The sequence below is a fragment of the Lemur catta genome, chromosome 7, assembly GCF_020740605.2.
Source record: "Lemur catta isolate mLemCat1 chromosome 7, mLemCat1.pri, whole genome shotgun sequence".
In the NCBI taxonomy this organism is placed as follows: Eukaryota; Metazoa; Chordata; class Mammalia; order Primates; family Lemuridae; genus Lemur; species Lemur catta.
In genome coordinates this window covers 54686590-54709617 of record NC_059134.1, presented here as the reverse complement: position 1 = coordinate 54709617, position 23028 = coordinate 54686590, and the positions used below count along the sequence as shown (strand labels likewise).

The 23028-nt window shown below is 38.3% G+C and overlaps 1 protein-coding gene across 5 annotated transcripts in view; it reads right to left on the bottom strand.

Annotated features, from left to right (window-relative positions):
* The window catches only part of NARS2 (asparaginyl-tRNA synthetase 2, mitochondrial), a 116397-nt gene extending 108809 nt beyond the window's left edge, over window positions 1–7588 (bottom strand). For 3 of the 5 annotated variants that reach the window (XM_045557256.1, XM_045557259.1, XM_045557258.1), the window contains exons 1-3: window positions 7135–7588; window positions 3440–3549; window positions 1372–1492 (exon numbers count right to left, since the gene is read on the bottom strand). In XM_045557256.1, coding sequence (XP_045413212.1) covers window positions 1372–1492; window positions 3440–3549; window positions 7135–7275 — 372 coding nt within the window. In that variant the 5' untranslated portion in view covers window positions 7276–7588. The remainder of the gene's footprint in view (window positions 1–1371; window positions 1493–3439; window positions 3550–7134) is intronic. The other 2 variants (XM_045557255.1, XM_045557257.1) reach the window with 1 other exon arrangement.
* Between the last annotated feature and the right edge of the window lie 15440 nt (window positions 7589–23028).

The following is a 23028-nucleotide window of genomic DNA, read 5'->3' as shown; positions in this document are numbered from 1 at the left end:
AGTTTACCATGGGTAACTGAAACCATGGAAAGCGAAACTGCAGATAAGGGGGGACTACTGTAGTGAAAACATGGCAAATTTTTAATACTCATAGATCCCTCTAAAAGAGCAAAAACAAAAATAACTACATTTTCCATTTCACTCTTGATTTCCAAATGATTCCATAGTCTATTCTTCAGAAATCTTAGAACTTGATCCCTGATTTTTACATGTCAACTAGAATTTCTTGGAAAATTATTCAGAATGACATTTTTTAAGAAAAATTTCCCATTTTCTGCCTTTCTTACATTTAATTTCTCCCTATTATTCCAAAAGAACTACAAATGAATTAAAATGATGTAATTTCCCTGTATTTCCTCAATTTTTGTTCATTAAATATTTGAAGACAATTATAGCAAAAACACAGAGGAGTCAAATGGCTAGAATATAAATTTCAGCTATGACATTAATCAGCTGATAACCTTTGGCAAGTCATTTTACCCAGTTGGGCTTCATCTTCTCCACCACTGTAAATTTACAGAACTAGATTGATAATCTTTGATTTTATTCCCCTTAATCTCTTTATCAACTTATAAAGCTACTAACAGAAAAATCTTACAAAAACAGGCATTAACATGTCTTAATGCAGATTTTCTTGTCTCTGTTTAGCCTAAGCTGCAACACTCTAAATCAGCACCATCCAAAAGAACTTTCTGTGATAAATGAAAATGTTCTGTACTGTGATATCCAATATAGTAACCAATAGCCGCATGCAACTTCTGAGTACTTGAAATGCGGCTAATGTCAACAGGGAACGGGATTTTATTTTTTTTTTTAGAGACAGGGTCCTACTCTGTCACCCACGCTGGAGTGCAGTGGCATGATCATAGCTCACTGCAGCCTCGAATTCCCATCTGCCTTGGCCTCACAAAGGGCTGGGATTATAGGGATGAGCCACCACACTTGCCCAGAATTGGATTTTTTATTTAATTTTAATTGCTTTAATATCAAACAGCCACAGGTGGCTACTGCCTATCATTATTAGATGATCTGTTCTAGATCATGCACAAGTCCTTTCTAGCTTTCTTAAGAAGGGGAAACTGAAATGGCCTGTCTAGGCATGTCATTGCGGCTAACTCGGCATGCTTGTAAAAGCAGCGAGTTTCAACTGTGACAGGCACCAGAGATGTTTAGATTAACAGTTAGCTCTCACTCATAAGACTACGCTGTCTAGGTAAATAATTTTTGCTACTGTCTCTACAGGCTCTATGGCCTGTTTCAATTACCTGGGAAGTCATAACTGAAATATGTTCTAAGTGTTGTCTTTCCCATAATCACACTTAAAACAGATTGCTAATATTTTAAATTAAGCCTAAGTATTAGAAAGCATACCTTAGCATCACAATTTCCAATAACTTCAATTTTTTCTGCCTTCAGTTCCACGTTTTGCCTTTTGGATGGACTTTTTATCAGCTGCCCTTGGACTTCCACAGAACTCCCAAAAGCCAATTCTCTATAGTAACAAAAAAACAACATAAACAAGATATCATTATATATAACTTTCATTTTAATACAAACCTTGCTATCAGAACATTTATAATACTTAATGACAGAAGTTTTTACCCTTAATTGGGTTAAACAGTCTTCAGAATCTATACTGTATACCAAAATTATAAAAATGAATTCCGTAAGCTTTAAAATAGGAAAAAAGAGAGCTAAGGATTTGAATATAAGTATTTGTATTTGGAATTAACAGGTTATATGATTTTCCTTATTAAAAAGTTGGCCAAAACCTTTTTAAAAGATTGCAGATCACTGTAAAAACTGGTGAAATCAGAATAAGCTCCGTAGTTTCATTAACAGTACCATACCAATGCCATTTCCCTGGCTTTGATAAAAACTATGGTTATGTAAGATGCTATCATTTGGAAAGCTGAGTGAAAAGTACATAGGAATTCTCTGTACTATTTTTGTATTAAATTGTGCTTTTTTTAAGTTTAAAAAAAAAGTTAGCTGGCTCATGGTCTCAGAACACACAGAACTATTTTCTGGTTGACAAGTATAGGTTCTAGTTCAAGTTCATCCACAAATTAACTATATGACTACTATGGAAATTCATCTAAATTCATTTAAGAATCATCTATTAAGAAGTAGACTGGACTAAATGATGGTACATCTGTTCTAGTTCTAACATTTCATAACTACAGTAAGTATGAGTGCCTTCTTTAATAAATTGTATTGAAATATTATAATACAGTATAGTATACAAAATACTGTATTAAAGTAAATGTGTTAGGAGCTTCCTCACTCAGTTTTGTTTGCTTACTACATTTACTATATGCTATTTCCTTTTAAATTTATTGTTATGTAATTTATATAAATAAGATTGTCCACTATTGCATTATAGAGGGAAAACACCTGGTATACTCTCTCCAAACCTGAAAGGGCATTTTGAGATGCTCTGACTTAAACTACTTGACTTATATGAATTTCACCCTAAAGGCTGTTGGGGATATTTCAAAGACATAGGCAGTCATCCTCTAGAACCTCTAAAATTTAGGTATTAGACATACCCATGTGATTGTTATACTGATATACATAATCAGAAAAAGTAAAAACCTTTAAAAAGGTTACTATTACATCATAACAATTTTTTTTATTCTGTCCATTGACCAAATAGTCTGAGATCCATGAATCTATTCAATGTGTGAAGAACATTACCCCTAATGATCTTTGAAATAGCAAAGCACTCTTATTCTAACAAATTGGAATAATGGTTCTCCTCCTCAGAGTTCATACCCTAATATTAAAATGGTGTTAGTTTTAAAACCTGATGAATGAGACCATAAAATTTCTTCCATTTATTCAACAAGTAACAATTGGTCACTTTGTCAGCACTGTGCTAGCGGCCAAGAATACAAAAGTGAATACATTCCTAAGTTCTAGGAACTAAGAGTCTAGCAGAAGTCAAATAAGAATACAATTGATTACTGCCCAGTGTGATACATTCTAACACAGAGGTAGGCACAGGATGCCAAGGGAGCATAGAAAACGGGTACCTGACACAGCCAAGGCATGGGAGCATCAGATGATGCCCAATTGGAACTATGAAAGACAAATGAAGAAGAGGCTATATCAGGCAGAGGTAGCAACATGTACAAATGCTAAAACACAAAAAGATCAGAACAGTTTAAGGGAGGTGCAAGTAAAGACCAAAGCAAAGCACAGGTGAGGGATATTGGCATGTGATGATGTCAGATAGAGGAGGAAAGGTCTCAGATTGAAGGATTTTGATTCCAAATATTTGGACTTGATCCTCAAAGCTATGAAAGCAGATTTGTTTAGGAAGATCATTCAGGGAGTAATGTAAACACTGGATTAGGGAACGGGGAGGCAGTGGAGATGAGAAAAAAATCAAAGAACTCTGAAAAAACAAACAAAAAACCAAAATAAAACTCACCTACTGTCAAAGCTTGAATCTGCAACAACCTGAAGGCTTTCCAAAGATGATCCATCATTTACATGCAGGAATAAGACTTCCTTCTGGGATCGGACAGAACGAATCCACCCCTAAGGAAGAGAAATATTTTTAAGGAGCTTAGAACACATAGCATATTACACCTTCATTACATATACACATAGAAGACTAAATGAAAGAAGAAAAAATGTACTCACAATCCTGCCTCAACAAATTAACTGCTTTTAGTTTACCCATATGTATAATAATTTGATTCTTATCACAGTGAGATACACACTTGGTCCATCTTTTTTGTTTGTTTTCTTATTAAAGCTCATCATTTTGAACGGCTGCCTAATATTCCATCAAGGTGATAAGCCTAACTCACACAACCAATCCCCCCAATATTGGATATTGCAGGTCTTTCCGCCCTGACTCCCACCCCTGCCCCCAATTATAAATAACTGGGCACTATATTGATGTCTTTCTCCTTTTTATATCAAATTCACAGAAGGCAAATTATGTACTTAAAGAATGGAAATATCTTTATGGGATTTTTTTCCTTTTACAAAGTAGCATACAAGAAAAGCTCTCAAAAAATTTCTCTTTAAGAACCCATATTAAGTGACACATAAACTTTCAAAGACAGACTGAATTTAAAGGTTAGGTGCATGCAAGTACAATTGAGATGTTTTCAACTAGACCAGTAACACTAAAAGCATCTCTCTCAGATACACCCAACTTAAATTTCACTAGCACGTTAGTTAAGAGAAAATAATGTTTTTCCAGCAGACACTGAATTACAGTGTCCCACAAGTATAAAGCAAACGAGCAGACAGGCATTCACCATTAAACACGCTCGGGGAAAAAAGTAAGAGCTGATCCTACTTAGAAACACTGTACTGACCCTTATTTTCCTTGTGTCCCCACCTATTATTAAAAGCCCTTCTATCACTTATTTGCATACCCATAATGCACTGAGTGAAAGAATCATGCTTTACTTGCTTTCACGTGTACTGCCAGGCACATAATAATCTTAAATAGTAATCTCAACATAGTAATCCATAAATGTTTTTCAGTGAAAGATTATTTACCATGTATTAGACATCTATGTAACAAATGTTTTACCACCTTCATAAACTGTTTCATCTCACAACAGCTCTATGGATTATCCCCATATAAAAGTGAGGAAACTGAGGCTCAGAAAAGTTACATGACTTCCTGAGGGTCACACTTGTGGTAAAGGGTGGAGCTTGAATTTGAACCCAAGTCTATTTGACTAAAAAGCCCTTGACCTTTCCCCTGGGCTACCCTGAATAAGGTGTAAATTGCCTCAGCCTCCTGTACAAGGCCCTTCATAATGTGGAGCATGCTCGTCTTTCTGGTTTCATCTTACCATGCTGCCTGCAAAGTATCTGCTGTTTGGTCATGGTCGATCAGTAGTAATTTCCAAAGCACCACTTTCTTACATTTACTTATTAGTAAAAGTTAACATTTATTGAGCAGTTTTTAACTTGCTTTTAAGCTCTTTATAAATATTATGCTACTTAATAATCATAAGAACGTAGTGAAGAGGTTATTACATTTTAGAGATGAAGAAATATATTTAGAGACATTAGAATAACCTCTCTCAATAGTCCAGGTTCACAGTTACCAAGTAGTGGCGTTGGGATTCAAACGCAGTTCTTACTTCAAAGTTCTTGTTCTTAACAAGCTTTTCTGGGATGCTACTTCTACGCATGCCCAGTTCCTCTGCCTCTGAAGGGTAACACATCCTTCAGGACTCAGCTGAAATGTCGTCTCATGCAAGAAATCTTCCTTGACCTCCTCACACAGTTAAGGAATTTCTGTTTTCTCATAGCTCTTTCCTTATATACACCACTACTAATTATCACACTGCTGTAATTATTTGTTTTAACCATTAGACCAGGGCTGGCCAACAGAAATATGTGAGCCACATATGTAATTTTAAATTTTTCTAGTAGCCACATTAAAAGTAAAAACAAGCAAGTGAAAGTAATATTTAACCCATTATGCCCAAAATATTCTCAGCATATAATCAATATAAAAGTATATTAATGAGATTATTTTCCATTCTTTTTTGTTCTTCAAAATTGGTATGTATTTTATACTTACAACACATCTCAATTTGGACTAGTCAAATTTCAAGTGTTCAGAGTCACAACTAGCTGGTAGCTACCATATTAGACTGCACAGGACTAAAGAAAAAGCCTCTAACCTGGGCAGCAGGTTCTGTTTTCATCTTTAAATTCTCTCTTAACTAGCGCACAGAAGGTATTAACAAATGCATGCCCAATTAATAGGTCCATGCAACAAAAGGTTTTGATATGGATTATGGAAAGAATATGAAACCCTTGATGGGCCCATCGGCTCACACCTGTAATCTCAGAACTTTGGGACGCCTAGGCAGGAGGATTGCCTGAGACCAGGAGTTTAAGATCAACCTGGGTAACACAGTGAGACCCTGTCTCTAAAAAAAATAACAACAACAAAAACAAAGAGCTGGCATGGCAGCACTAGTCTGTAGTTCTAGTCAATCAGGAGGCTGAGGCAGGAGGATTACTTGAGCTCAGGACTTCCGGATTGCAGTGAGCTATGATCATACCATCGAACTCCGGTCTGGGCAAGAGAGGAAGACTGTCTTTATTTAAAAAAAAATGTATACATATATATATATGTGTGTGTGTGTGTGCAAACTCACACACACATATATAGATAGATATAGACATATATCACACACACACACATATATATAAACCCAAAATGCAAAGAGGGGCAGAATCGTCGTACTCCTAAAAAGTAACAATGTGTGAGGACAACAAAAATAACTGCATCCATGTGTTTCAGCAATCTAATGAGGAACAACCGAACCACCTTGCTTAACCTGCTCCTTGAAAGGGGAATCTTCTATATGGAGCTGCTACAAATACTACTAGCAAGAGAAATACTAGCAGCTAACATTTATAGAATGTGGGCCACTATCCTAAATATCTCATACTCGTTATCTCATTTAATTTTCACAACTCCATGAGGTAGGAACTATTATCTCTATTTTCATAAGAGGAAACTGAGGCTTAGAACACACAAACAACATGTCCATAATTAACGAGCTACTAAGTGGTAGAGATTTAGACCTAGGCAGCTTGACTCCAGAGCTCTTTCAAACCTCTACGTTCCACTATTTCTCCTCATTCATTAAACATAAATTACACACAAAGCCCCATTTTAGGAATTGAGGCGCCTAGAAGTGGAATAAAACGCACGGTTTAGTCGAACAAGTATTTACCCGCACCCATGTGTAAATACCAAGATAGGTAAGACATGCTTTCTCCTCTCAAGGAGCTAGCTCAAGACAAGCACTTTATAACCGTGGATATACTTTACAAAGGATCAAAGTAGAGAAAAGGGGCTTGTTCGTTTACATGTTTTGTATGATGAACAAGTTTACAGGTAATGCCCTGGTATCATGAAAGCAAAGTTCCAGCACTTTATAATCATGGGAACAGTTCTGTGAAAAGTACTGCTACCCAAGGAAATGAGAAAGTGCGGTGCAATGCCTACACTTTCTAACTTCTCCCTGCTGGTGGTTCTGTCTGACCAGAGGGCACAAAGTAAAGCCAGATGTGGATGTGCTAAGTCCCTAAAAGAAAAAATCCAACCCCTTCCCATACACCAACCTGGACCTTAACGCGCTCCCCACTCGGGTTCTGGGCCCCAAGAGCGTCTCGCACGCTCAGTTTGGCTGAAGGTTTGTGCCTGGGGCAGGGAGCAGAGGAACAGAAGCGCAGGGCTCGGAGAAGGTACCGGGCCGTGAGCATCGCGCGGCTGCCCCAGGCCCTCCGCGGGACCAGCCCTGATGTCAGCGGCTGGGACCCTGCCTGCGGGGGCCCTCCCTTCTCAGCAGCTCCCCTCTTCTCGGTCGCAGCCCTGCCTTCAGGCGCTACGGAGCCCCCCGGCTGCTCTTTCTCCTTCGGGGCTCCCAGCTGTCCCCACAGAACCTCTACTCTTCCCAAAAGAGCAGAATGGAGACAGCGCACTCTGCAAACGCCACAGAAACCACGCTCAGAGGCAGCACAGGAGCCTCACCGCCCCGCGATAATTCTAAACCTGCGATTCGACCCCGGGCTGCAGCGCGCGCAGCCACGGCCCCTACGTCACCACGCCAACGCCGCTTATGTCATCACGCTACGGAGGTTAAGAGAGCATGCGTACTTTTGGCCCCGTCGGAGGGAGGGGCGAAGCCGGAGGGAGGGGCGGGGTTAAGGCGCAGTGGTTGTAGGGGTTATCGCTGAAGAAACCAGGAAGCGCACTTGGGGTGGGGGGACTCAGGGTCCTCATTTCTAAAACTTTCAGTGAGGCTGAGGAACGCTGAGAGGCAAGGAGTGACTGATGCAGAGGGAGAACGTCCAGGAGACTCTTAAATTGTTGACAGGATTAACCTGAGTATGGTATCAGTCGTTCCTGAGTTCTGAGCGCAGAGAAAAACCAGGCATAGTCCCTGCTCAAGTCACAGTTGTGGCATCAGACATCAAAACAGACAATTGCCTCACAGAGCCTGAGTGTGGGATGTCAGAGGTGGCTTCCTGGAGCAGGTAGTCCTCTGACAGATGAGACCCTGAATATGGGAGTCACAGGAGGCATGATGGTGTGAAGACGTTGCAGACAACTTGGAGGAATGCCAAGAGTTACCTGTTAAAATCTTCAAGTCTCTCTTTTTTTCCCCAAAACAGTTATCTGCGTTTGTTTGACCTGGAAGCAATGCCCCTTTTAGATATTAGACTACCTTTTAAATGTATTTAAAAAAAATTTTTTTTCTTTCTGTAACTCAGTGACGGTCATGAAAAGGTTTCTATCTAAAAAATAAAAGATAGAAGTGAGGGCTAGTTACTTAAAGTTGCCACTATTATTATGCCTATTTTACAGATAAGAGAATTTAGGCACAGAATGGTTAAATGACCTATTTAAGGATACACATTCTATAAGAGTGAGATTTAAACCCAGAAGTGCTGGCTCCATGCACTAAACTATTATGCTTAGATAGTGTCCCAAGGTAGAAAATAAAATTATGGTCCCTTTCATCAAGGAGCTCATGCTCTAGAGATGGAGACTGGCAAAAAAAGAGATCATTGCAATATAAACCGGCAAGTACACATATAGATGTACAAGCCATGTGGAGTGGTAGTCTGGAGAAAAAGATAATTAAGCTGAGTTTTTGAGGAGGATCAGAATTTTGCCAGGTAGGGATGGAAGAAAATTTCCTGCCAGAAGGTGGGCAGGAAAGGTGGCCAGGAGGGCAAATGGCCTGGAAGAATTGTAAAACTGTTCTCAAGACAGACTAGACAATATCTCCTAGGAAAATACTTTGGCACCTCTTGAACCTTGAAAAAGGAAAAACAAAACTTGCCACCAAATGTCTTCAGAATTATGTAGTTATAGACCTTTAAAAAAATGAGTATGCCTTCAATGAATTGATTGTAAAATCTGGGGAATAATACAGTCTGGGGTACACAGCAATGATGTTTATTCCAGTGCAAATCTCTTCTTTGTCTGTGCCTAAACTGCAACATCAAAAGCAGTAACCAGTTGGCTCATTTCCTGCCCAGGGTATTTTTCTTGTCTTTTGCTATGGTTTCTTTGTCCCCACAAAAACTCATGTTGAAATTTGATCCCCAATGTGATGGTGTTGGGAGGTAGAGTCTCATGGCAGGTGTTTGGGTTATGGGGGCAGATCCCTAATGATTGGCTTGATTCTGTTCTCGCAGTAGTGAGTGAGTTCTCACACCTATGAGACTGGATTAGTTCTTTTGGGAATGAATTAGTTCCTGCCAGAATGGGTTGTTATACATCTAGGACACCCCTCAGGTTTTCCCCTCTTTTCACGTGTCCATCCCCTTTAACTTTGTCTGCCATGCTGTCACTCAGCACAAAAGCCCTGGGCAGAAGCCAAGGCCATGCCCTTGAACTTTTCAGCTTGTAGAACAATAAGCTAAATAAACCTTTTTTCTTTAAAAATTACCCAGTCTCAGGTATTTTTTAATAGCAACACAAAATGGACAAAGGTACCTTCTTACTCTCCAAAACCCTATACCCCATCTGACAATGTGCATCTTAAGAACTGGAATCTGAGTCCTGGAGAGTAGGGATCCTGACTTTTCTTACCCTCTCCCTTACTACTTGTTTAAGCCAAAGGGTTAATTATTTTCTAACCAGAGGACTACTGTCCAATAATACTGAAATTGAAATTGTGATTGAAACAGTGATTGAAATTGAAATTAGCAATGGTTAATTTAAAATGGATATAATTGAAAATTGACTATAGCATTTATGCTTCTGGTGCTGAATTCAAACTATCCTCTGTATCTTGTGCTATATCAAATCATATCATCTTCTTGTTTACTTTTATTTTCAATGTTGGCTTTACACCTCCCCTTTTAGCTTCATCACCTTCCAGGTGGTAGCCAGAGTGATGTTTTAAACATGAGTATAGAGTTGGCCCTTGAACAACACAGATTTGAACTGTACAGGTCCATTTACACATGGATTTTTTTCAATAAATATATTGGAGAATTTTTTTTGAGATTTGCAACAATTTCAAAAAACTTACAAACCGTGTAGCATAAAAAATAAAAAAAATTAAGAAAAAGATATCATGAATGCATAATATATATGTAGATACTAATCTATTTTATCATGTATTATCATAAAATATACATAAATCTATTATAACAAGTTAAAATTTATCAAGATTTATACACACAAACACAGGCCATGCCTGGCATCATTCACAGTCAAGAGGAATGTAAACAAATGTAAAGATGCAATATTAAGTCATAACTGCATAACATTAATTATAATATATACTGTACTATTTAATAATTTTGTAGCCCCCTGCTGTTGCTGTTGCAGTAAACTCAAGTGTTGCAAGTATCCACTTAAAACACCACGTGATACTAATCATCTCTAAGTAAGCAGGTCATCTCTCTAGTAAATTGCATAGTGAAGTAAAAAGTTATCTCTGGCAGTTCTCACATATTTTTCATCGTATTAAGTGCAATACCGTAAACCTTGAATAACACTATGGGGCCCATACGAAGTGCCACTAGTGATGCTGGAAGTGTTCCCAAGAAGCAGACAAAAGTCATGGAATTATAAGAAAAAATTGAATTGCTTGATATATACTGTAGATTGAGGTCTGCAGCTGCAGTTGCTCACCATTTAAAGATAAATGAATCCAGGATAAGAGCCACTATTAAAAAAAAAGAAGAAGAAAAGGAAACTCATGAAGTTATCACTATAGCTATGTCAGCAGGCATAAAAATCTTGCACTTTTTGTGAAATACATTTTTCTCTCATATTGAAAATGCAGCTTTTATGTGGGTACAGGATTGCTGTAAGAAAAGCATACCTGTATGCCTTTCTAATATGAGTCAATAAAAAGCAAAGTCATTATATGACAACTTAAAGCAAAAGGAAGGTGAAGGAACTAAAGCTGGAGAATTTAATGCCAGCAAAGGATAGTTTGATTGTATTAGAAAGAGTTTTGACTTTAAAAATGTCAAGATATTAGGAGGCAGCAGAAAAGTACCCAGATGCCATTAAGAAAATCATTGAGGAGAAAGGATATCTGACTGAAGAGATTTTTAATGTAGATGCCCTATTCTGGAAAAAAAAAATGCCACAAAGGACATTTATTAGTAGGGAAGAAAAACAAACACCAGGATTTAGGGCACGAAGGGAGAGGCTAATGCTACTGTTCCTTACGAATGAAGTCAGGGTTATGATGGACTTATCTACAAAGCTGCTAACCCCTGAGCCTTGAAGGGAAAAGATAAACACCAGCTGCTAGTCTTACGGTTGTACGACAAGAAGGCCTAAACAATGAGAACCCTTTTTCTGCATTATTTTCATCAATGCTTTGTCCCTGAAGTAAGGAAGTACCTTGCCAGTAAGGCACTGCCTTTCAATGTTCTTTTGATATTGAATAATGCCCCTGCCCACCCGAAACTGCATGAGTTAGTTCAACACCAAAGGCACTGAAGTAGTCTACTTGCCCCCAAACACATCTCTAATTCAGCATCTAGATCAGGAGGCCATAAGGACCTTTAAGGATTGTTACACACAGTACTCTGTGGAAAGAACTGTCAATGCTATGGAAGAGAATCCTCATAGAGAGAACATCATGAATGTCTGCAAGGATTACACCATTGCAGATGCCATCATTGATACAGAAAAAGCTGTGAAAGCCATCAAGCCTGAAACAATAAATTCCTGCTGGAGAAAACTGTGTCCAGATGTTATGCATGACTTTACCAGATTTACGACAGATCCAATCAAGGAAATCATGAAAGAGACTGTGAATATGGCAAGAAAAGAAGGGTTTCAAAATACAGATCTTGGATAAATTCAAAACCTAATAGACATCACACCAGAGGAATTAACAGAAGACAACTTGATGAAAATGAGTGCTTCTGAACCAGTGCCAGACAACGAAGATGAAGATGTAGAGGAGGCAGTGCCAAAAATAAATTGACATTGGATAATCTGGCAGAAGGGTTTGATTATTCAAGACTACTTTTGACTTCTTTTATGACGTAGAATCTCCTGCAATATGGGCACTGAAACTAAAGCAAATGGTGGAGGAATTGTGCCATATAAAGACATTTTTAGAGAAATGGAAAAGCAAAAACATCAGACAGAAATTATTATGTATTTGCATAAAATTACACTAAATGTGCCTGCCTCTCCTGCCTCCCCTTCCACCTCCTGTAACTCTTCCAGCTCTTCCATTCCTGAGACAGCAAGATCAAGCCCTCCTCTTCCTTCTCATCCTCAGGCTACTTAACATGAAGATGACAAGGATAAAGACCTTTATGATGATCTAATTCTGCTTAATGAACAGTAAATATATTTTTTCTTCCTTATGATTTTCTTAACATTTTCTTTTCCATAGCTTACTGTATTAAAAGAATATAGTATGTGATATACATATATATAAAAATACAAAATATATGTTGTTTATGTTATTGTTATTTTTATATGTTATTAAGTAAAGTTTCTGGTCAACTTTATGTTATTAAGTAAAGCTTCTGGTCAACAGTAGGCTATTAGTAGTTAAGTTTTGGGGGGACTCAAAAGTTACACATGATTTTTTTGACTGCACAGTGGGTTGGCATAACTTACTTCCATGTTGTTCAAGGGTTAACTCTATTACCATATTTTAGAAAGTTTACTATGCACCAGGAACTCTTCACATATTAACTCATTTAATCATCACACTAGCCCTCTGAAGTAGAGTTAGTAGTATCCTCCCCAGTTTATAAAGGAGGAACTGAAGCTCAGAGAGGTCTCATGGCTTGTACCAAGTTACCTTGGCAATCTGGTTGCAGAGTTCATGCTCTTACCCAATTCATTATTATTCCAGTAATTAAATAACCCTTGGATGGCTCCCCCTACAACATAAAGAGGATATGTCTTCTGTAGCATACCTACCAACCTCTCTCTGGCCAGTGGAGCTCCCTGAAGTGCCCTGAGGAACAGAAATGAAACATCCTTAATGTTACCTTCAGGTCCATACAATAAATGTTTACTTTAATATTTGTAATTTTGTATTCTTTTTCTTAAAGAGAACCTCCTAAATTATGTAAGCTTCAGAACTTACAAAACTGGATCTGACTTTGATTATAAGAACAGTGCAATAGAGATGCCATCAAGATGGCTGATTAGAGGCATACAGCACTCACCTCTAGTCAAACAACAAATAAATAACCACATGTCAAACAGACTGTCTGAGAAGACTGGAATTCAGTAACGAAGTAGCAAAGGCCCTCTGAGGCATGGAAAATTGGCATGGCAACATAGACAGGGAAGCAAAGCAGCTGGCCAGGATTGGCTTGGAACCACAAGGACCTCCCTATTGTGGGGAAAAGGCAAGTGGTAGATCTCCAGCAGTCCACATGCATGCCACAGACACCTGCAACCTAACTAAAAGTGAGGTCCACATCCCTCACAGGCCCTGAGCCAGTATAGGGAGCTGCCTGGAGTCCTTGTGACTGCATAATTCCAGGGAGGGAATTCACATTGGATTACCCCCACTGCCCCGGTCCCAGGCTGTTGCAGCATGGCACCATTTTGAGATATGAGCCACTATCAGAGTATATCCTGCCCAGAGGCCCAAAAGCTCCTGCATCTCAACATCTCTGGGGCCTCACCAACGTCCCAGCACATCCATCTAAGAGGCAGCAGCATCATGACACCAGTTGGACCCAGTAGTGCAGCTGTGACCTTGTTACCAACCCACACACACAGTGTTCTACACCCCAGGGAAATAAGATCAAATTAAGATCAAGAATTTATTTTAAAAATATCTTTTGTGTCATTTTATGTGTCCAGTCACTTTCCTCACCTCCATTTTGAGATCTTAATCTTGCCTACTGTAGTTTTACTAATCATGGTACTTTTTATGTGTTTGACAAAGGACTAGAAATTATAGAAAATAGATTTCTATAATTCTCTGTGACCACATTGCAGATTAAAGAAAACATACTTACTCCCAGAAGTCCCCAAGGTTTTAATCACTCTTTAAAATTTAAGTTTAGCAGCTATTTGGCAAAGCTTGCCACTGGATGGATTGCTACAAATTGTGATTTTGTGCAATTAATTCTGGAGTTTAATACTTGTTAATTGGCTGGTTCTTTGGTAAATATTTGCATTTGCTGAAGTGGGGTTAAAAGTAAATTGTAACATCCTCTGCAAACAGGTTAATGTGTGAAACACCAATTTTATACCTTATTATTTGGGATAATTTGGCATATAATAATTGCCTGGGCTTTCACTGCTGAGGATAATAGCAAGTTTAAAAAATGTTTATATGATGACACATAACAGAAAAATGCATAAAACATAAATGTATAATTAATGAATATTTATAAAATGAATATTTGTGTAATCACCATGCAAGTCAAGGAAAAGAATTCTGTCAGTGCTGCACCTCTGCCCCAGCAACTTTCCTTCCCCTTTGCAATCACAGCTATTTTACCCCTAATGGTTGCTACTCTCCTGAGCTTTTAGGTAACCATTTCCTTGCTTTTCTTTATAGTTGACCACCTAAGTATGTAGGCTAGAATTATAATTTAGTTTTGCCTATTTTTGAACTTTATATTAATAGAAGCACACAGTATGTATTATTTTGTGTACAGTTTCTTTTACTATTATTTTCATAAAACTCAGCTATGTCATTGCCTGTAGCTATAGTTTGTTCATTTTTGATGCCATATAGTATCTCATTTTATGATTACAACCCAATTTATTTACCCATCCTGTTAATGGGTATATATCCAGAGGGAATGAAATCAGTATGTGAAAGAAATGTCTGCACTCCCATGTTCATTGCAGCATTATTTACAATAGCCAAGATATAGAATCAATGTAAGTGTCCATCAATGGATGGATAAAGAAAATGTGGTACATATACACAATGGAATACTATTCAGCCTTTAAAAAGAAGGAAATCCTGTCATTTGTGACAACACAGATGAACCCAGAAGACATTATGCTAAGTGAAAAAAGCAAGATGCAGAAAGGCAAATACTGCATGATCTTACTTATATGTGGAATCTAAAAACGTCAAACTCATAGAAACAGAACAGAATGGTGGTTTCCAGGGGCTTGGGGGTGGGGAATGGGGAGATGTTTGTTATAGGATACACAGTTTCAGTTAGGAAGAATAAGCTCTGGTGATCTATTGTATAACATGGTGACTATAGTTAATAATAATGTATTGTATATCTGAAAATGGTTAAGAGAGTAGATTTACATTTTCTGACCACAAAAAAAATGATACACATGTGAGGTGATAGGTATGCTAATTATTAAATATGCTACCTTGATATAATCATTTCACTATTTATGCATATGTCAAAACATGTTGTGTACCACAATTATATACAATTTTTATTTGTCAATTTAAAAATATTCAAAAAGGCCAGGCATGGTGGCTCAGACCTGTAATCCTAGCACTCTGGGAGGCTGAGGCGGGTGGATTGTTTGAGCTCAGGAGTTCGAAACCAGCCTGAGCAAGAGCGAGACCCCGTCTCTACTAAAAATAGAAAGAAATTATCTGGCCAACTAAAATATATATATATATATATATATAGATAGATATAGAAAAAAAAAAATTAGCCAGGCATGGTGGCGCATGCCTGTAGTCCCAGCTACTCGGGAGGCTGAGGCAGTAGGATCGTTTAAGCCCAGGAGTTTGAGGTTGCTGTGAGCTAGGCTGACACCATGGCACTCACTCTAGCCCGAGCAACAAAAGCGAGACTCTGTCTCAAAAAAATAAATAAATAAAATTAAAATATTCAAAAAGAAGAGAGAAGACACATGGGAAAAAAATTTTAAATATGACGATTCTTAACTTTTAGGATTTAAACAGGCAATAGGCTAGAATTAGCCTGCTGGACACAGTTTGCCAACTCTTGCTCTAGATCAAATAGCAATTTACAGAAAATATGGGAGTTAAAGGACCAAATTAAGTAATACCATGAGGAAGAAATAAACCTAATCCATAATATATGAAGTTTTATAGGACAAATGAACCAGTTTATTCCACAATTAAAGGCATTAAAAAAGGAGAGGGGACGTTATAGATTAAAGGAAAATTAAAAGACACAGCAACCAAATGCAATGCATAGATCCTTATTTAGACAAGTCAGCGGGGAAAAGATGTGTTTTTTAGAGACAGAGAGAAATTTCAAGAGGCACAGGGTATTATATTTTGAGGGTTTGTATAAGATTGGTATTATTTCTTTTTTAAATGTTTGAATAGAATTCACTATTAGAAGACTAGAATTCACTACTATGGCCATGTGGGCCTGGAGCTGTCTTCATGAGAAGATTTTAAATTGTAAATTTAATGTTTAATAAATATGGTATTGTGCAGATTTTCTGTTTCTTTTTCTGTCAGTTTTTGTAAGTTGTATGTTTTAAGAAATTTGTTTATTTCATCTAAGCTGCTAAATTATTGGCAGAAAGTTGTTTATATTGCTCTTTTAGTGATGGTAGGATATGTAGTGATGTCCCTTTAATTCCTGATATTAGTTGATATTAAGGAGTTGTTATTAATTTTATTAGATATGATATAACATTGTGATTATGTGCAATAATTATTTAACTTTTAAAGATACAATCTTGAAGAATTTATGGGTCAAATGTGATGTCTGGAATTTTGTTTTAAATATTTCAGAAAAAATAAAACAGTAGAATGGAATAGATGAAATAGGACTGGTAAAAGGCTGAAAAATATTGAGGTTGGATAATACGTACATGGTGATTCATTGTACTATCCTATTTTTGTTTATGTTTGAAATTTTCCATAATAAAAAGTTTTTTTTAAAAAAAAGAATGGTGCTGGGTGCAGTGGTTCATGCCTGTAATCCTAACCCTCTGAGAGGCCAGGGTGGGAGGATTGCTTGAGCTCAGGAGGTTGAGACCAGCCTGAGCAAGAGTGAGACCCCATCTCTACAAAAAATAGAAAAATTAGCCTGGCATGGTGGCAGCATGCCTGTAGTCCCAGCTACTCAGGAGGCTGAGGCAGGAGAATTGCTCAAGCCCAGGAAGTTTGAGGCTTCAGTGAGCTATGAACCACTATACTCTAGGCACTGTAGCCTGGGCAACAGAGCAAGACCCTGTCTTTAAAATAATAGGAGGAAAGAAATTGGAGACAGTATTTTCAAGTTTTGTTGAAAGAGGAGCAGAAAAATTTTAGGTGGTAGCTGGTGAGGAAAGGTGGTCATGAAAGAGGTATTCTTTAATGTGTGAGAAATAACAGCATGTTTATATGGTAATGGGAAAGATCTATGTTTCCCATTAGAGCCCTTAGCATATTAATCATAGTTATTTTAAATTCCCAGTCTGATGGTTCCAACATCTCTGCCATATCTGAACTTGGTTCTGATGCTTGCTCTGTCTCTTCAAACTGTTTTTTGCCTTTTAGTTTATCTTGTAATTTTTTTGTTGAAAGTTGGACATAATATAGTAGATAAAAGGAACTGAGGTAAATATAGCTTTAGTGTGAGGTTTTATGTTTGGCTAGAAGTTAGGCTGTGTTTATTGTTTGCTGTAGCTGTATGTGTCAGAGGTTAAACTTTCCTCTGGTGTCCATGTTTTTGTCTCTCCTGTTTTCTTTGGGTTTCCCTAGAGACTTCTTAAATAAAGTCTGAGACATGAAGTCCTTTCTGTATGTCATTATACAGAAGCTTTATTGATATAGTAGTAAGGTTTCGGGAGAGAGGAAGCATTCTACAGACCTGTGATTAGGTCTCAGTCTTTTAGGGAGCATATGCCGCTGGGCTGAGCCTTTCATCAACTGCTTCTTAGTTTTTTTCCCCCCTTAGTTGGCAAGAAGGGGCTGGAGTTGGGTCTTTTTCTTTCCCTGTGTCAGTTAGGCTGTGGTAAAATAGTTTCTTTTGAGAGCAGGCCTGATTAAGAAGAACAGAATACTTTGGGCATATTTTGAAATGACGATTTTTCTCCTCCCCTTGCCAGCAGCATGAGGGCACTTTTCTCCGATCTTTGCCCTGAGAACCTGGTAAGGTTCCTGGAGATAAAACTCACAAAAGTGGGAGTAAAATCTAGTAATACTGGCCCCCCTTGGAGTTTTTAACTTCCAAACTTGCCCACACTCAGTCTCCAACAATTCATCCATTACCGCTTAGGTTTTTCTTACCCCAGCAGTTGTTCCTGCAGACTTTTCTGCTCTTGGGCTTCAGGTAGGTTGTGATTCTCTATATTTACCCATTTGTCTCTCCAATTTTCATGGCAGCAGTTTGCTCTGTGACTTCAATTCTCTAATGGATCTAAGAAAAGTTGCTGACTTTCAGTTTGTTTAATTTTTTTATTGTTTTGAGTGTGAACTAAAATAAAATCTTAAGCTCCCCGCAACCAGCTGACTGAATGGACCGCCTCTTGGCCAAGGGATGCCCTGAAGCTGAGTTGAAGGCCATGGGAAGGGAGGTCAGGCATGTCTCATCATGCCCCCCTCCCTTCTTGGAGATATCCTTTGTAACTCATTACCAGGCCTAAGGCTGTGCAAGATAAGCCTGCAGGTCCTCAATTTATTATATATAACAAGTTACTTGAGTCTGGGTATATGGCTGGTGGTTTGTCTCTGACTAACAGACTTTCTCAACTTAAAACATTCCAAACCTTTAGACAAAGCTTCAATTCTTTAACCAATTACAAACCAAATAGTCTTTAAACCCATCTATATTCCTCCTGCTTTGAGATGTCTCACCTTTTTGGGCCAAACCAATGTATTCCTTCCATGTATTGATTTACAACTTTACATGTAATTCTCATCTCCGTGAAATGTATAAAACCAAACTGTAACCCAACCACAGTGAGTCCACTTGCTCAATTCTTCTTCGGTGTGGCTCTGGGCCATAGTCCACAAATTTGGCTCAGAATAAACCTCTTTAAGTTATTTTACAGAGTTTGGCTTTTTTTTCTGTTGACATTAGGACAGGAATGATGACTTCCAACCTCTTTACATGCTAGACCAGAAACCAGAAGGGGAAGATCTAGAAGAGAGGAAAAAATTCAATGCAGGAACAAGAGAAGAAAATTCCTGGAGTGTTGTGTTTGAATCGGTGAGAGGAGGTGGGGTCAAGTGTACAAATGGAAGGCGAGCTTCAACTGAGGAGAACACTGTGAACAGTTTACCTAAGGTAGCAGGGACAAGGTAAAGTACATGGGCACACATGCAGGTTGGTGGGTTTATGGGGGTGTAAATGGTCATGGGAACTTGTAGAAGTCCTCTTTAATTTGCTTCTGTTTCACAATAAAATAGGAAGCAAGGTCTTCTACTGAGAGAGACAAGCAGACAGACAGACACACACAAATACAAAGTGTATGTGAGAGAGACAGAAAATGGCAAAGTAGATGTTGGAGTTTTGAAAAGGGGAAAAGGATTATGAAATTATCATTTAGCAGAGTGGGAGTGTGAATAGATTAGAGATAGATAGTTTGCCTGCCAGAGAGAATTAGGGCCCACTTGAGGCCATGGGTCACAATTTTGACGTGATGCCCCTAGCCTCAGGAAACAATATGATAAATCCATTAGAGTAAAAAATGCTAATATCTCTCAGTGTTGATTTTCCTCCCTTTGATAACAGAAGCCTGGAATTATAGTTGGGTCCATGTACCCTCATAATAAAGGCATTTCCCAGCTTCCCCTGCAGTAGGTATGGTCATGTTACTATGTAACTAAATTCTGGTACGTAGAAAATAGCCGAAGTGGTGTGTGCAACTTCTGGGAAGAATTATTAAAGGGGGCTAAAAGTGAGGATGGGGGAAGATATAAATGATTGAAAGAGAGAGAAGACATGAAATAATTATCTAGGAGAGTGGAAGAGTGCATGTACTAGGGAAATATGTTATGATTACTAGGCAGCATTAAGGAGTTCTCTTGGGGATTAGTGGCCATAATGTAAGGACTATTTAACATTCCATTTTATGCATGAGTCTGCTGATGTAGAGGAAAAAATGAACTGTTTTTCCTCCGCTCTCGCATCACAACAATCAACGCAGAGGCTTCTGTGACCTCTGGTTACCAAGAAGTGTATGTGGGTTTCTTCCCATCAATGACCAATCAATGCTACAGTAGATTTTTCAGCAGACACAAGCTGGTTATCCTCTAATTTAATTAAATCCTGACATTATTTACCTGGAGATAGCATCAGATCCCACAGGTTGAGGGCTCAGTCCCACAAGGCAGACTCTACATCAGATGCCAATTGCATGGCCCAGGTTGTTTTACCTGTGCTTCTGACCTACTGGCTAAAAATTGGGGTTCCTGTAACACCCACCTTGGGTTGGATTAATTTGCTGGAGTGGCTCACAGAAGTCAGGTAAATACTTATGTTTACTGGCTCATTATAAAGAATATTACAAAGAATATAGATGAAAAGAGGCATAGGGCAAGGCATGTGGGAAGGGGCATAGAGCTTCCATGCCCTCCCCAGATACATCATCCTCCAGGAACCTCCATGTATTCAGCTATCTGGAAGCTCTCCAAACGCTGTTCTTTTAGGTTTTTACTGAAGCTTCATAACCTAGGCACGAGTGATTAAATCATTGGCCATTGGTGATCAACCTTTAGCCCCTCTTCCCTCCCTGGAGGTTGGGATTTGGGGCTGAATGTCCCGATGCTGTAATCCTGCCTTGGTCTTTCTGGTGACCAGCCCCCATCCTGAAGTTACCTCGCCTGCCTGCCTGCCATTAGTCAGCTCATTAGCATCCAAAAAGACACTTATAAGTCTGAACATTCCACAGATTTTAGGAGTTGTATGGCTGGAAACAGGGACAAAGACCAAACATACTGGGTCTTCAAAAAGTTCATGGAAAATGTGTATTCTGAAACATCTATGCATGGATTTCAAAAGTTTTTTTGCACCAAAGTAAATTCCTACTAACTTGTCATAACATGTCTGAACATGATCTAGTTTGAGGCACTAAGAAGGATGAGACACCAGTTTGAAAAGAGCTCCTGTCAGAGCAACATGAATTCTGCTAAAATTGAAGCAAGAACAAACACCAAATTTACGGTGAAGCTTGGGTGGAAGAATGGTGAAAGTACTGATTGTTTATGAAAAGTTTATGGGGACAATGCCATAAAGAAATCAGCAGTTTACAACTGGATAACTCATTTTAAGAAGGGGCAAGATGATGTTGAAGATGAAGCCCACAGTGATAGATCATTTACATCAGTTTGGAGCAAAAATATTAACCTTGTTCGTGCCCTAATTGAAGAGGACCAATGATTAATGGCAGAAATGATACCCAACACTATAGACAACTCAAATGGTTCAGCTTACACGATCCTGACTGAAAAATTCAGGTTGAGCAAACTTTCCACTCGATGGATACCAAAAGTGTTGCACCCAGACCAGCTGCAGACAAGAGCAGATCTTTCAATGGAAATTTTAAACAAGTGGGATCAAGATCCTAAAGGAATCATAACAGGAGATGAAACTTGGCACCACTATGATCCTGAAGACAAAGCACAATCAAAGCAATGGCTACTGAGAGGTGGGCGTGGTCCAGCCAAAGCAAAAGCAGACTAGTCAAGAACAAAGATTATAGCAATAGCTTTCTGGGATGCTCAAAGCATTTTGCCTGTTCACCTTCTGGATCACCAAAGAATGACAACATCTGCTCATTATGATAGTGTTTTGAAAAAGTTAGCCAAAGCTTTAACAGAAAAACACCCAAGAAAGCTTTATCAGCATCTTTCTCCATCATGACAGTGCTCCTGCTCATTGCGCTCATTAAACAAGGGCAATTTTTCAAGAGTTTCGATAGGAAATCATTAGGCATCCACCTTGCAGTCCTGGTTTGGCTGCTTTTTACTTCTTTTTGTTTCCCAATCTTAAAAAATCTTTAAAGGGCACCCATTTGTCTTCAGTTAATAATGTAAAAAAGACTACATTGATATGGCTAAATTCCCAGAACCCTCAGTTCTTTAGGGATGGACTAAATGGCTGGTATCATCACTTACAAGAGTGCCTTGAACTTGGTAGAGCTTATGCTGAAAAATAAAGTTTATATTTATATTTTTATCTTTTAACTGCATCTTTCCACAAACTTTTTGAAGTCCGCTTCTATATTTCATAATATCACAATAGGGATGCCAAGACTTAGAGAGATGAAGAGATTTATTTCCTAAATCTCATGGTCATTAAGAGGTGGTGACTCTAAAGTCAGGTCACTATACTTTCTTGGCACCTCTACTTACATTTATTTTGTCATAGACATTTGAAACTATTGCCTATCTGGGAAGCAGGCCATGTGTCCAGGACAATCCACTCATTAGTAAGGAAGAAGATAGGATTCCTGAATGTGCACACCCACATAGCTAAGCAGCAGTCACTTACTGTAGGTCATGCCAATGCTACAATTAAAGTAGCAACTATTTTAGAGCACATGCTGTATGGTTGATAAAATGCTTGAAACTGGAGTTTAAAAAGGGAATGTAGACTTCTTACATAGGCTTCTTGTGTGCCTACTATGTGTATAAATGAGTATGAATATGCATTGAGGATTATTTATTGAGGATATACCACGTGATGGCCAGGCACTGTTCTGGGTTTTGAGGGATACAATAGTGAACGCTTCTGGAAACTCTCTATCCCTCACCCCTGTTTTAATTCACTGAAAGATCTCTCTCTCTTGGGATTGTGAGTCATGTGCAAGGTGATGAAAAGAAGGAAGAGAATAATTTTTACCAGTAGAAGAAGAGTTCAAAGAATTCCCATATCCTTAACTCAGATACACTAATTAATACTTTGCCATATTTACTTTATTGCTTTGTCTCTTTATATATGTGTGTACATGTATTGTATATAAATGTATATTACATATGTCATATATGTGTATATTATATATATAAAAACAATTTTTTCCTGAGGCATTTGAGAGTTTCAGGCATGATGCTCCTTTACCTCCAAATCCTACATTGTGTATTTCCTAAAAGCAAGGACATTCTTTTACATAACCACAATAAAATGATCAAATTC